At 38.6% G+C, this 16703-nt stretch overlaps 1 protein-coding gene across 4 annotated transcripts in view; it reads right to left on the reverse strand.

Moving 5' to 3' along the window:
* WDR76 (WD repeat domain 76) overlaps nucleotides 1-16703 on the reverse strand; it is a 59099-nt gene that overhangs the window by 35623 nt on the left and 6773 nt on the right. For all 4 annotated transcript variants that reach the window (XM_082735290.1, XM_082735292.1, XM_082735291.1 and 1 more), the window contains 2 exons: nucleotides 9306-9398; nucleotides 7604-7659 (listed from right to left, as the gene is read on the reverse strand). In XM_082735290.1, coding sequence (XP_082591416.1) covers nucleotides 7604-7659; nucleotides 9306-9398 — 149 coding nt within the window. The remainder of the gene's footprint in view (nucleotides 1-7603; nucleotides 7660-9305; nucleotides 9399-16703) is intronic.

Below are 16703 nucleotides of genomic sequence, written 5' to 3' on the forward strand. Positions count from 1 at the left end.
AAAAGTAGTTCAGAACTTCCAGTTTCCAGTTCCACAAATAAGGAACTTGAAATTCACCACCCTGTCTTTTCAAGTAAAAAGGTAAACAGATTAACAAGTCAGTAACTCTTCTAGGATCCTTAAGAGAAGTAAGGACACAGTGCAAACTGCTTTCTGTCCTCAATACTGGAGAGACAGGCAAATATAAGGAGTCATGGCCTACTGGAACAGAAAGTCAAGAACCAAAACCACAATGGGAACCAACCCCAAGGCAGGAAAACCTGAACTGTACTGACCAGATGCTGGAGGCTCAGCATGGACAAGTTAAAAACTCCAGAGTGGTCCACACAAAAACCTGCACATGAGTATATATAATAGCTTTATTCATAACTGTCAAAACTGGGAAACAGCCAAGATGTCCTCAACTGAAGATATATAAAGTACGGTAAATCCAAACATGGAATATTATTCAGCACTAAAAAGAAACAGGCTATCAAGCCATAAAAAGACATGGAGAAAACTTAAATGTCTATTACAAAGAGAAGGAAGTAAATCTGGAAAGGCTACATACTGTATGATCGCAAATACATGGCCTCCTATTAAAGGCAAAACAATGGAGACAAAAAAGATAACTGCCACAGTTGAGGGTGATAAGTTGATGAACAGAGAGAACACAGAGGATTTTTAGGGTGGTAAAAGTACTCTATATATTATAATAATGGATATGTATCATTATACATTTGTACAAACCCATACAACACACAACACCAAGAGTGAACTCTAAGGACAACTATGGACTTTGGATGATTATGATGCATTAGTGTAGATTCATCCTCGGTAATTAATGTAGACTACACTGACTGGTGCTGATAATGGGGAAAATTATACATGTGTGGGGGCAGAGGAATATACAGGAAATCTCTGTACCCTCCTCTCAATTTTGCTGTATAACTGAAACTGCTCTAAAAAAGTCTTTCAAAAAAAATAAACCCTCAAGGGGGACTCACCCCTAGTATTTTGTGAGATTTACAACCAGGAACTCAAGTAGGTCTTCAGTAAATATCAGAGAAAAATCCCCTCATGCTTCCCACAGTGGGAGGGGGAAAAGAACCATTTTTGAAATACACCAGAGCACTTTGTTCTTCTTAACAAGGCCTGCCCTCAGGAGAACTGGTTAACCAGAGCCTAATCTGCTAGGGTATTATCAGAGTTTAACATCAGAGAAAGGAAATACCCAACTCCAGCCCATTCTTACCCTCCTCTCCCACCTAACAGGGGAGGAAAGAAAATAAAACACCATGAAATTCACAGCTCAGAAAACAAAGGCTCTCTAAAAGACTGAGACCTAATCACAGGACTATAGAACAGCTTTCTCTCCCCTTCCACAGTTACTAAAGGCCTATTTACAACAGTTCCTTTTCCCTAATACATCATGTCCAGCTATCAAGAAAAAATTACAAGGCACAATGAAAGACAAATAACACAATTTAAAGAGACAGAGCAAGCTTCTGGGGGCAGGCACCTGGGTGGCTCAGTCGTTAAGTGTCTGCTTTACGCTCAGGTCATGATCCCAGGGTCCTGGGATCAAACCCCACATCAGGCTCCCTGCTTAGCAGGAAGCCTGCTTCTCCCTTTCCCACTACTCCAGCCTTTGTTCCCTCTCTCACTGTGTCTCTCTCTGTCAAATAAATAGAATTTTTTAAAAATCTACTTTAGAGGCACCTGAGTGACTCAGTGGGTTAAAGCCTCTGCCTTTGGCTCAGGTCATGATCCCAGGGTCCTGGGATCCAGCCCCACCTCGGCCTCTCTGGTCAGCAGGGAGCCTGCTTCCTCCTTTCTCTGCCTGCCTCTCTGCCTTCTTTTGATCTCTGTCAAATAAATAAATAAAATCTTCAAAAAAAAATCTACTTTAAGTATAAAGACACATAAAGATTAAAAATAAATGAAAATAGATAAAATAGATAAAAATAGATCATGCTAAGACAAATGGAAAGAAAGCAGGAGTGACTATATTAATTTCAGACAAAACAGACTTCATAGCAAAGAAAGTTACCAGAGATAAAGAAAGACATTACATAATGATAAAGGTCCAATTCTCCAAGACAGCATAACATAATGCACCTAACAACAGAAAATCAAACTATGTAAGGCAAAAACTAACAGAATTCCAAAAAGAAATAGGTGCCTCTACTATCTTAGTTGGAAGACTTAAACACTCCCCTGTTATAAATGGAGAGATCCAGCAGGCAGCAAATCAGCAAGGGCACAGATGAACTTGACATATACCATCCACAAACTAGATAAAACAAACATCTGTAGACCAGTTCATTCAAAAACAGAATACAAATCTTTAAAAAAAAATTGTTAAAAAGAAAAGGGGAGAGGGTACCTGGGTGGCTCAGTGAGTTAAGCATCAGCTTTCTGCTCAGGTCACGGTCCCAGAGTCCTGGGATGGAGCCTACATCAGGCTCCCTGCTCCATGGGGATCCCGCTTCTGCCTATGCCTCTCTCTCATGAATAAATAAATAAAATCTTTTTAAAAATTTTTTTTATCTCAAAAACAAAATACACATTTCCTCTCAAGCTCAGATGGAACATTCACCAAGGCAGACCACATTCTAGATCATAAAACACACCTTAACAAATTTAAAAGTATAGAAATTTTAAAAAGAAGAAAATTTTACAATGTTTGCTCTCAGAACACAACTGAATTAAACCAGAAGTCAGTAAGATAAAGATACCTGGAAAACCCAAAATACATACAAATTAAACAACAAATAATACATGGGTTGAGAAGCCTGGATGGCTCAGTTGGTTAAGCATCTGCCTTTGGCGCAGGTCATGACCCTCACATCGAGATCCTCATCAGGCCCCCCTGCTTGACAGGGAGCCTGCTTCTCCCTCTCTCTCTGCCTGCTTCTCCCGCGTGTATGCTCACACTTTCTGTCAAGTAAATAAATAAAATCTTTAAAAAAACAAAACAAAACTCATCCACATTACTGATTATATGAAAGCATTTTGTGTACATTTGCTTTTTTTTTCTTATCTTTTCATCCTTACTTAGGTTTCCCTCGTCAAGACAATCCCAAGTTCCTGTTTTCTTCTCTGCCACTTGAGGAATTCTATTACTTTTTCAGTCAGGTGCCTCATTATACTGACCCCAAGGCATCCTGAATGAGACTGGGATGATTCTAAGGATCATCGCTAAGTGAAATAGAATCCTCCCCAGTTCTGTTCAGGCTCATGTCCTCTCTACCACTCCAACCCTTCAAACAAGTTATTAAAACATCCTCCAGGTAATTAACTTGTCTTCTGACCCCACCCTGGAAAATATAGCCTCAGTCCCTGGTCATCCATTGGAATAATCCAATTCAATGAAATAATACATACAAGGGCACTGGGTGGCTCAGTTGGTTAAACATCTACCTTCGGACCAGGTCATGATCCCACGGTCCTGGGATCAAGCCACACCTCAGGCTCCCTGTTCTGCCGGGAGTCTGATTCTCCCTCTGCCCTGCTTGTGCTCTGCTCCCTCTTTCTCTCTCTCTCGCTTGATCTCTCTCTCTCTCAGGTAAATAAATAAAATCTTTGGGGCACCTGGGTGGCTCAGTGGGTTAACCCTCTGCCTTCGGCTCGGGTCATGATCTTGGGGTCCGGGGATCGAGCCCCGCATTGGGCTCTCTGCTTGATGGGGAGCTTGCTTCCCCCTCTCTCTCTGCCTGCCTCTCAACCTGCTTGTGATCTCTCTCTCTCTGTCAAATAAATAAACAGAATCTTAAAAAAAAAAAATTAAAATAAATAAAATCTGTTTAAAAAGGGGGGGGGGGAACAATCTGTTAAATCTCAAAAGGATATAAAAAATATTTTTACCTAAATGAAAATGAAAACACAACCTAATAAAATATGTGGGATGTAGAGAAAGCAGTGCTTACAGGGAAATTTGTAACAGTGAGTCCACAGATTAGGAAAGAAGGTCAAAAATCAATCATCTAAGTTTCCAACTTAGGAAAACTAGAAAAAGAAGAGCAAATTAATCCAAAGTAAAGAAAAGAAAAGAAATAATAAAAGTTGAACAAATCAATAAAATTAAAAACAGGAAATCACCGGGGGCAGGGTGATGCGGGAGTAAATCAGCAAAACCAAAAGCCAGTTCTTCAAAAACACCAATAAAATTTGGGGCATGTGGGTAGATCAGTTGTTTAAGTGTCCAACTCTTGATTTCAGGTCAGGTCATGATCTCAGGGTCTTGAGATCAAGCCCCATGTCCAGCTCCATGCTCACCAGAGTCTGCTTGAGATTCTCTCTCTCTCCCTCTGCCCCTCCCCTTGCTTGTGCTTGGCTGGTCTCTAATTAATTAATTAATTAATAGATAGAGAGATAGATACCAACAGGGGTGTCTGGGTGGCTCAGCCAGTTAAGCATCTGCCTTAGGCTCAGGTCATGATCTCAGGGTCCTCTCTGCTCAGCAGCAAGTTCGCTCCCTCTCCCTCTGTGATCTCTCTTGCTCTTTCTCATTCTCACTCCCTCTCAAATAAATAAAGTCTTAAAAAAGTAAAAAATTAAATTAAATTTTAAAAGACCAATAAAATCAGGGTTCCTAGGTGGCTCAATCAGTTAAGTGTCTGCCTTCAGCTCAGGTCATGATCCCAGGAGTCCTAGGATCGAGCCCAGCACTGGGATCCCTGCTCAGTGGAGAGCCTGCTTCTCTCTCTCCCTCTGCTGCCATTCTGCCTACTTGTGCTCTCTCTGTGTCAAATAAATAAATAAAATCGTTTTTTAAAAAAGACCAATAAAATCAATAAACCTCTAGAGAAGGCTAACTAATAAAAAAAATTAACAGTATCACAAAGGAAAGAGGGGTCTCACTATGGATCCAACAGACATTAAAAATAAAGGAATGATAAAAAAATAAAAATAAAAAAAATAAAGGAATGATATGAACAACTCTATGCCCACATATTTGATAACCTAGATGAAAGACAAGTCTTGGAAAGACTCAACTGCTAAACTCACAATCTGAATTAGAAATAGATAATCTGAATAGGCTTACACCTATTAAGGAAATTATACAATAATTAATAATCTTCCAAAACAGAAAGCACCAGGCTGACATAGGTTCACTGGTGAATTTTACCAAACATATAAGAAAGAAATTATAACAATTCTCTACAACCTCTTTTAGAGGATAAAAGCAGAGAGAATCTTACCTACCTCATTCTAGAAGGTCAGCATGACCCTAATACCAAAACCAAAGATATTATAAAAAAGAAAACTACAGACCAATAATCTCTCATGAGCAGATGCAAAACCCTCAAATATTAGTACAGGAACCCAACAATGTACAAAAAGTATTACAAGCCACAAACAAGTGGGATATATTTCAGGTATGCAAGATTGGTTCAACACTCAAAAATCACTTATTGTAATCTATCAAAAAATCATTCAATGTAATCCATCACATTAATAGGCTAAAAAAGCAAAATCACACAATCCCATCAACTAACGTAGAACAGGCTTCTAACTAAATCTAACACCCATTCGTGATTTTAAAAAAAAATCCCAGTAGAGGGGAACTTTCCAAACTTGACAGAGAGTACCTACAGAAAACTTAGAGCTAATGTCATACTTAAATGGTGAGAAACACCAAGCCTTCCCATCGATAAGGTATAAGATAAGATGTCCTCGCTCACCATTCCTTTTCAACCTTATGCTGGAAGTTCTAGCTAAAGCAATAAGACAAGAAAAGAAAAGAAACAGTACATAGATTTGGATGAAAAAAATAAAACTATATTTGTTCAAGAGTTTCCAGGTTGGGGACACCTAGAGGCTCAGTCAGTTAAGCATCAGGCTCTTGGTTTTGGCTCAGGTCATAATCTCGGAATCATGAAAACAAGCCCCAAGTCAGTCTCTGCACTGGACATGGAGCTTACTTAAGATTCTCTCCCTCTCTCTCTGCCCCTCCCCCTCCTCACATGTACACTCTCTCAATAAATACTTTTTAAAAAAATAAAAATAAGAGTTTCCAGGTTGGTGAACACATGGATGTGCTGGAAGAATAGCAGTGAGAGAGTGCTCTGAGAGGACATGGACGCTCTATACCATTTCCCCATGCCTTGCCCTATGCATCTCTTCCTTTAGCTGTTCTAAGTTATATCCTTTTATAATAAACCAGTAATCTATTAAGTTAAAAGAAAAAAAAAAAAAAAGCTGGGACACCTGGGTGGCTCAGTTGGTTGGGTGACTGCCTTTGGCTCGGGTCATGATCCTGGAGTCCCACATCAGGCTCCCTGCTCCTTGGGGAGTCTGCTTCTACCTCTTACCTCCTTCCCTCTCATGCTCTCTCTCTCTCTCAAATAGATACATAAAATCATTTTGTTTTAAATTATTTTTAAATTAAAAAAAAAAAGCTGCAGGGGCACATGGGTGGCTCAGCTGGTTAAATGTCCTAGGATCGAGCCCCACATCATGCTCCTTATTCAGCTAGGAACCTGCAAAATATACAGGGGCACATGGGTGGCTCTGTTGGTTAAATGTGCTGGGATCGAGCCCCATATCATGCTCCTTACTCAGCTAGGAACCTGCTTCTCCCTTCCCTCTGCTTGCCACTCCCCCTGCTTAGGCTCGCTCATGCCCTCTCTCTCTGCATCAAATAAATAAATAAAATCTTAAAAAAAACAGAGCTTGCATTTGCTCATAGATGACATGATAGTCTATGTAGAAAATCTTTTCAACAAATGGTGCTAGAACAAATGGACAACTACATTTAAAAAAAAAATATATCAATCTAGGGGCACCTGGGTGGCTCAGTCAGTTAAGCATCTGCCTTTGGCTCAGGTCACGATCATCGAGCCCTGCATCAGGCTCCCTGCTTAGCGGTGAGCCTGCTTCTTCCTCCCTCTGCCTCTTCCCTGGCTCATGCTCACTCTGTCTCTCTCACTCATCTCTTCCCCCCAAAAATAAATAAATAAATAATCAATCTAGACACAGCTTTACCTCCATCACAAAATTAACACAAAACAGATCACAAATCTAATGTAAAATGCAATACTATAAAACTTGTAGAATCGAAAATCTAGGTGACCTTGGGTATACCAATGGTTTTTGGAATAAAACACCAAAAACATAATCCATGACAGAAAAAATTGATGAAGTAAACTTCATTAAAATTAAAAATTTCTGTTCTGCAAAAGACACTGTCAAGAGATGAGAAAACAAGCCACAGACTGGGAGGAAATATTTGCACATCTGATAAAGGACTGTTATCCAAAATATACAAAGAACTCTTAAAACTTAAAATAATAAAAAACAAACAATTAAAAAATGAGCCAAAGATCTTAACAGATAGTTCACCAAAGTAATATACAGATAGCAATAAGCATATGAACAAATGCTCTACCTCATATTATCAGAGAAACAGAAATTAAAAGAACAATGAGATATACCAATACATACTTATTAGAAGGGCCAAATTCCAGAACACTGACAACAGCAAATGCTTGTGAAGATGTGAAACAACAAGTTTAAGATTACAGTTTCTATTATTTTACCATGGTAACAATTTTTTCAAATTATAAATAACTCAGTAATACATCATGGTATAAGCACTGTAAACCAAATCTTTTACCTTTTGGATTCAGGAGGCTGCCTCTTTTTTATCATTTCACGGAGCCTTGCAGCTGACTGCAAAATACACAAAACATACATGTAAAGATACTACCTTATAAAATATTAAGTAAGCTGTTTTATCAACACTAAACTAAGATCTATATAGGAAATAAAGATCCTTAAGATATAATACCTGCTCTTGGTAACAGACATGAGACAAATAAACCATGAATAATAAAAGTAAGTAAATAATAACATCTAAAGAACTGGAGGACTCGGTTAAACATTAGACTTGATCTGGGCTCAGGTCTTGACCTCAGGGTCAAGAGTTCAAGCCCCACATTGTTTTTACATTCTGATACCTTGGACCAGGTTGCTAATGAGTTTACATGATTGAACATTAAACATTTAATCAAATATACTATCATGAATTAAAACATGATAGTTTAACTTCTGCTATAGGCAATTCTATTTTGATATTTTCCAGAAAAGCTGTATTACACTTCTATGAATCAAATCATAATTTCTGGTAACTAAAATCAAAATCAGAGATACTTTGTTTAAATTTCTGATGACTTTTCAACTTTTAGTAACTTAACAATTTAGTCCCTTATATTAAGTTACCCACCCTTCCCTCAAGATGCAAACATATGCCGAATATTTGAGAATGTGTAATCAAAGATATCAAGTAATTATTTAATAAAGCCAAGGGCTTGTTACCTTTTGAAGGAAAATATCACACACCTTCCTGAAAAGCTACCTCACACAGGGTGATCTCACACACAGAAGTTTCACCCACAGTGTGAAGACACAATGTAAATTATACATTTAGTTATGATTATAAAACATTACCATACATTGGCCATTTATCCTTTTTTTTAAGATTCTGAATTTATTACCATTTTTGAAAGCTCTTATTTATTTATCTGATGGAGAGAACACAAGCAGGGGCAGTGGCAGACAGAGGGAGAGGAAGCAAGCTCTCTGCTGAGCAGGGAGCCTGACGTGGGGATCCAGCCCAGGATCCTGGGATCACGACCCAAGCCAAAGGCAGATGCTCAACCAACTGAGCCACCCAGGTGCCCCTGGCCATTTATCCTTAAAGCTCACTATACAAAGCATATTTTCATCTATTCTTTAGGATTTAAAAAAAAGACAGGCGCATGCGTGGTTCAGCTAATTAAGTGTCTGCCTTCAGTTTAGGTCATAATCCCAGGGTTCCCTGCTCAGCAGGAAGTCTGCTTGTCCCTCTCTCTTTGCCCTTTCCCCCACTTCCACTCATGCTCTCTCCCCCTCTCAAATAAATAAATAAATCTTAGGGAAAAAAGGATTGGGGAAGGGGGAGAAGGCTTGTCCTCTCCTCTACCACACATCCCTCAACCCATTCCTCCTATTTCCCCTTTATCCTTTAGAGGAAGCAACCACTTGGAACATACACTGTTCCCCTGAATCCAAGATAACCTTTCATAAGACACCATTATCTTATGCACCAACAAAAGGAAGATCTGCCAGTTACAGTTTCAAGATGTCAATTTCAAAAGCATTAAAATGAAAAAAATTAGAATCAATAAAATATGGTAACCTCCTCTTACTAAACACAAAACTCAGTCCTAATTTTACCCTCCCTTATCTAATATATGAAACCTGATACTATGAGTATTTTATTGACCTATGGGCAAGAGGAATGGCATCTTGCTCTTAATTAGAAATTCCACACAAACCTCAGACAACTGAAGAGAAGCAAAAAAGTTTGCATTTTCTGATATGTTCTTCAGTCTCTTCCTTTCATACGGTGACAATCCTGAAAATTCATCCTATGAAATTACACCAAAAAAAATTCTGTTACTTTGCATGATCCACAGGAAAGCATCTCAAAAAACTAGGTGTTGAATTCTCAAATGTATACTTTCCTTCAAATAGTACCTGCTTTATTCATTACATGCTTTCTTACCAATTTGCACACAATCTTTGCTGCACTGGATACCAAATGTAAGAGTTTGAATTTGGGATAATCACAAAGTATCTACATGGCTTCCTAATTAAATAACAAGGGACAGAGCAGAAGTCAAGTAGTATATCCTAAAAGCAAATTATTTCCTATTGGTCATAAATCGTACCATTATTCACAGTTATCTTTTTATTAAACAAAAAGAGAAATCAGTAACATAAAATTTTAAATTCATTCAATGAGTTAAGGAAACTTAGATAAAAGAACAACAGGCGCGCCTGGGTGGCTCAGTGGGTTAAAACCTCTGCCTTCGGCACTGGTCATGATCCCAGGGTCCTGGGATTGAGCCCCCAACTGGGCTCTCTGCTCGGCAGGGAGCCTGCTTCTGCCCCCCAACCCTCCCACCCCCCTCCGCACCTCCCTCTCTGCCTACTTGTGATCTTTGTCTGTCAAATAAATAAAATAAAAATAAAATAAAAAAAAGAACAACAACAACAACAGAGATATAGGCACAGGCAGAAAAGACAATAAAACCAGACAAGCTCGGAGGTCCAATATCCAACTAATAGTTATAGAGGTAAAAAAGAGGAGCAGAGAAAATGGAGGACAAAGTTATTAGAGAAATAATATAAGAAGGTTTCTTGAAACTAAAGACATGCATTTCCATATTAAAAGAACCCAATGAGTATGCAGAACAACAAATGAAAAAAGATCAAAGCTTTACACACATCACAAAATTTCTTAACACCTGAGGTAACTAAGGTTAAAAAAAAAAAGTTTGCAGATAAAGGTAAAAGATCATGAAGAGGGGCGCCTGGATGGCTCAGTGGGTTAAGCCTCTGCCTTCGGCTCAAGTCATGATCTCAGGATCCTGGGACTGAGCTCCACATCACGCTTTCTGCTCAGCGGGATGCCTGTTTCCCCCTCTCTCTCTGCCTGCCTCTCTGCCTACTTGTGATCTCTCTCTGTCAAATAAATAAATAAAACCTTTTAATAAATAAATAGAACCTTTAAAAAAAATCATTAAGAAACAAGAATCAGAATGTCACTTCTCAATACTGAGGGGGAGCTAGAAGACAATGGAAGAGTGTATTTAAAATTTTAAGGAAAAATCACTTTCAACTTACAATTCTAAACCCAGTTAAGCTATCAATCAAATGTACAGCATAAACACTTTTCAGACATGTAAATTACCTCTCCTACACCTTTTCTCAGGAAGTTATAAGCTGCATTTCAAAATAAGAGAATAAACTTTATTTTTTTTTTAAGATTTTATTTATTTATATAACAGACAGAGATCACAAGTCAGGAGAGAGGCAGGCAGAGAGAGGGGGATGCAGGCTCCCTGCCGAGCTGAGAGCCAAGGTCCCTGGGATCATGACCACAGCTGAAGGCAGAGGCTTAACCCACTGAGCCACCCAGGTGCCCCAAGAGAATCAACTTTAAAAAAAGATCCAAGACAGTATCCAGGGTACAGAAGTTCCAGATCAGGAATGATAAAAGAAATCCAAAGGAAAATGGTAAAAGGCAGGCCAAGAAAGGGTTAAACAATCCAGAATGAAATAAGAAGATGGAGGTGCTCAGGAAATGTTTCATGAAAAAAACCATATAGATATATGAAGCCATAAAAATTCTGTTACAACTCTGCTAGAGCTTAGGCTATACCGAGTAAGGATGTGAGAAAGGGAAGGAGTGGGTAGGCACATATGTGTATAAGGTATAGCATGAATGAAACAAGTCCTCATCTTCCATATTAAATCAACAGATAATATTGAAGGGATAAAAGCTAAAAAGGGTTAAAGTATAATTTGTCTACTGGGCAGCACCAATCACAAATAGAAAAGTTATGTGGCAGAAATTGCTGAGTGTTCTGATTTGTTTCTGAGTATGTATGTGTGCACATATGGAACTACCTTTCTGTGTGAATACATATACACATACAATTGTGGGATTGTATGACTTATATGTGGATGTACATGTATGTATTACTTTGACCAAAATAAAAAATATTCCTCACACACACAAAATAACAGCAGCAGTAAAGGTAAAAGTTTTATTGTGTCATTGCCTTTACAAATGCTTTTCAGGGAAAAACATCACCACCACCATCATCAAGGACTTCATAAGATTCTATTTTAAAATCAAAGAAACAAAATTAAATGATTATACTTACCAAAGAAACAATTAAGAAAACTAAGAAAAATAATTAGTATTTTTGAGTGGTATGTGTAATTCAAACCATTTTTACCCATCACCCACCTCTCAAAAACTTGCAACACATAACAGGAAGACCAAGCAAACAACCTCAGAAAAAGTGGGCTCTCGAAGTAAACATATATAGCAAATAAACATTTTTTTAAAACTTCATTATCTTCAGAAACGCTTAAGAAGTTACTGTATCCATAAAACAAGGGGTAATGTGTTTTTTAAAAAATCAAAGTAACCTGAATTTAAAACTTGCCTGATGCCAAAAATTCACAAAATGTATGAATCCATTTACATAACATTCTCAAAATGACAAAATTGTAGAGATAAAAAATTAGCAGTTGCCAGGGCCTAAGAAGAGTGAGAGGGAGGGCTATAGGCCTAACTACAAAGAAGTATCTTAGGGTGCCTGGATGGCTCAGTCCCTAGAGCATGCAACCCCTGATCTTAAGGTAGTGAGTTCAAACCCCACACTGGACCCTACTTAAATTTAAAAAAAGAAAGAGCCCAAGGGAAATTTTTGTGGAGATGGAATATTTCTGTATCTTGATTATGGTGGTAGTTATAGTAATCAACATGTGATAAAGTGACAAAGAATTATACACATGCCTTGTATGATATGAATTTCCCCATTATGATACTGTGATATAGTTATATAAGATGTATCCACAGGGAAAAAGTGGGTGAAAGGTACATGATACCTCTCTGTACTATTTCTGCCAATTGTTATACATCTATAATTACTTGGAGATAAAGACTTTTTGAAAACAGATGTTTCTCACAGCTAACAACATACTTAATGGCAAAAGACTGAAAGCTTTTCCCCTAATGCTCAGGAACAAGAAAATATGTCTGCTCTTGCTATTTCTATTCAACAGTATACTAGAGATTCTAGGACAATCAGGACAGGATGACTAGAAAAAAAATAATATTAAAAAACATTCAGACTGAGGGAATCCTGGGTGGCTCAGTCGTTAAGCATCTGCCTTCAGCTCAGATCATGATCTCAGGGTCCTAGGATCAAGCCCTGCGTCGGGCTCCCTGCTCCACAGGAAGCCTGCTTCTCCCCCTCCCACTTGCCCTGCTTGTGTTCCCTCTCTCACTGTCTCTCAAAGCAATAAATAAAATCTTTTAAAAACAAACAAACAGGGGCGCCTGGGTGGCTCAGTGGTTTGGGCTGCTGCCTTCGGCTCGGGTCGTGATCTCAGGGTCCTGGGATCCAGCCCCACATCGGGCTCTCTGCTCCGCAGGAAGCCTGCTTCTCTCTCTCTCTCTCTCTCTCTCTGCCTGCCTCTCTGCCTACTTGTGATCTCTGTCTGTCAAATAAATAAATAAAATCTTTAAAAAAAAAAAAAATATATATATATATACAAAAATCGGCTATAAAGGGGCACCTGAATGGCTCATTGGGTTAAGCCTCTACCTTCAGCTCAGGTCATGATCTCAGGGTCCTGGGATCTGCACCGGCAACTGCATCTCGGGCCCTCTGCTCAGCAGGGAGTCTGCTCCCCACCCCCACCTCCCTGCCTACTTATGATCTCTGTCAAAAAAATAAATAAAATCTTTTTTAAAAATCAGCTATATGTCTGTACACTAACAATGAACAATCAGAAAATGATTTTAAGAAAACAACACTATTCATAATAGCAGAGCTCTATCGGTTGAGCATCTAACTCCATCTTGGCTCAGATCATGATCTCACAGTTGTGACATAGAGCGCCCCTTCCAGCTCTGTGCCTCCACATGGAGGCACAGATCTCTCTGCCTGAGATCTCTCTCTGCCTCTGCCACATCCCCCCTCTCACACTCATATGTGTGAGTGCTCTCTCTCAAAATAAATAAATAAATAAATTTAAATTAACAACTTTTGGGGTGCCTGGGTAGCTCAGTTGATTAAGCATCTGCCTTCAGCTTGGGTCATGATCCTGGGGTCTGGGATCAAGCCCCACATTGGGCACCCTGTTCAGTGGGGAGTCTACTTTTCCCTCTTCCTCTAACTCTCCCTCCACTTGCGCACACGCGCGGTCTCTCTCTCTCTCTCTCTCTCTCGTGCTATCTTGAATAAATAAATAAAATAGACCACAAGTATGCCGAGAAGCAGGCGGTAGCGGGAGGGGGGAGAAGGAGGCTCTCTACCGAGCAGAGAGCCCCATGTTAGGTTCGATCCCAGGACCCTGAGATCATGATCTGAGCCAAAGGCAGAGGCTTTAACCCACTGAGCCATCTGGGCCCCCCTATATAAATAAAATTTTAAAGAAATAAAATCATTAACAACTTTTGTATGTCAAAGGACATTATCAAGTACATGAAAATAAAGTATAAAAAAATGGGAGAAAATACTTGCAAGTGATATATCTAATAAGGGTCTAGTGTCCAGAATATATAAAGAACACTTATAATTCAAAACAAAGTTACAATTTAATTTTCCAAATGGCAAAGGGCTCGAAGAGATATTTCTCCAAAACACAAATGGCCAATAAGTACATGTAAAAATGCTCAACATTACTGATCATTAGAAAAACAAAAATCAGGGCGCCTGGGTGGCTCAGTGGGTTGGGCCTCTGCCTTCGGCTCAGGTCATGATCTCAGGGTCCTGGGATCGAGTCCCGCATCGGGCTCTCTGCTCAGTAGGGAGCCTGCTTCCTCCTCTCTCTCTCTCTCTGCCTGCCTCTCTGCCTACTTGTGATTTCTCTCTGTTAAATAAATAAATAAAATCTTTAAAAAAAAAAAAAAAGAAAAACAAAAATCAAAACCATAGTGAGATACCACATCACATCCACTAAAATGGTTATAATCAAAAAACAAGGAGCACCTGGCTGGCTCACTGGCCCTAGAATTTACTCAATTAAAAAAAAAAAAAATACTGGGGTGGGGGGTGCCTGGGTGACTTAGTCATTTAAGCATCTGACTTCTTGATTTCAGCTCAGGATCTTAGAGTTATGAGATTGAGACTGGGTCAGGCTCCATAGTTGAGCATGGAGCCTGCTTAAGATTTTCTTTCTCCCTCTCCCTCTGCCCCTATGTCCCTCCAAAATTTTTAATTAAAAAAATATGAATAATTAAGGACATTATGTTAAATGAAATAAACCAGTCACAAAAAGACAAATCCCATGATTCCACTTTTATGAGGTACCTATTCTAGTCAAATTCAAAGAGACACAAAGTAGAATGGTAGCTGCCAGGGGATGGCAGGAGGATTGAAATGGGAAGTTATTTAATGGCACAGAGTTTCAGTTTTTCAAGATGAAAGGGATTTTGGAGATTGGTCTCACAATAATATAAATAAACAACATAAAGTACTACACTGTACCTTTAAAAATGGTTAAGGTGCCAAATTTTATATTGTGTATTTTACGATCAACTTTTTTCAATTTTTAGGAAAGATAAATAACAAGTATTGGCAAAGGTATCAAGGAAGTAAATTCTTTATGCATTGCTACTGGTATGTAAAAATGATGCAGTCAGTCTGGTAAACAATTTGACAGTTTCTCAATAAGTTAAACACAGTCGATCATATGACCCAGCAATTTCACACCTGGGTATATACCCAAAATAATGGGAAACATATGTTCAGCAAAACACATAAGCAAAAGTTTGTGGCAGCAATATTAATAACAGCAAAAAAGTGGGAACCCAAATGTTCACCAACTGATGAATGGATAAACGAAATGTGGTAGAGCCGTACAATGGAATATTAGTCACATGAAAAGGAATCAAGTACATACTACAACATGAATGAACCCTGAAAACATTATGCTAAGTCAAAGACAGATGCAAGAAGCTACATATCATAGGATTCCAATTATATGAAATGTGTGGAATAGGCAAATCTATAGAGAAAGAAAGTAGATTTATGGTTTCCAGGGCTGGGTTAAGGAAGTGAAGGAGTTGGTAGTCACTGCTAATGGGTACAGGTTTCTTTTCATAGTGAAAAAAATGTTCTGAAACTGGATAGCAGGGATGATTTTACAATCTCATATATATACTAAAAACTACCGAACTGTATGCTTTTAAACAGCGAATTTTATGTTATGTGAATTTTATCTCAATTAAAAAAATAAATATATGCTTAATGACAGAAACTAGATATATGCATAATCTCAAAGTATCTCCCTCAAAATATTTACTAATTACGAAGGGGAAAATATTGTTTCCATTGGAGAATCCTGACAAAGACCACCTTAGCCAAGGAGGGTACATTCACTTCTGTAGTACTCCTCCCAAAAAATGCAAAACCTTAATCTAATTATGAGAAAATAGCAGAAAAACCCAAATTGAGGAACATTACACAAAATAACTATTCAGTACTCTTCAGAAGTGCCAAGGTCATGAACGACTGAGGAACTGTCACAGATTGGAGGAGACTACACAAACATGGCTATTAAATGCACTGTGCAATCCTAGACTAAATACTGGAACAGAGTAAGGGCATTAGTTTAAAAAAAAAATGGTGAAATCCTAATAAATTCTGTACTGTAGTTAATATTACTGTAACAAGGTTTATTTCTTAGTTTGGTAAGCATTCTACAGTTATGTATGATATTAACACAAGAGGAAGCAGGTGAAAGAAGTATCAGAATTCTCTACCATTTTTGCAACTCTTCTATAAGCCCAAACTGTTCTCAAAACTTAAAACTGTTAAGAAATGCTCTGTGATGGCCACCTGGGTGGCTCGGTGGGTTAAGCCTCTGCCTTTGAATCAGGTCATGACCCCAGGGTCCTGAGATCTAGCCCCGCATCCCATGCTCTGCTCAGCAGGGAGCCTGCTTCCCCTCTCTCTCTCTGCCTGCCTCTCTGCCTACTTGTGATCTCTCTCAGTCAAATAATAAAATCTTAAAAAAAAAAAGAAAGAAAGAAAGAAAGAAAGAAATGCTCTGTGAAGTTAAAATATTTTTTTAATGTAAAGATTTTTATTTATTAATTTGTCAGAGAGAGAGAGAGAGCACAGCAAGGAGGAGCATCAGGC

Source organism: Mustela nivalis, assembly GCF_964662115.1.
Source record: "Mustela nivalis genome assembly, chromosome: 6".
NCBI lineage: Eukaryota > Metazoa > Chordata > Mammalia > Carnivora > Mustelidae > Mustela > Mustela nivalis.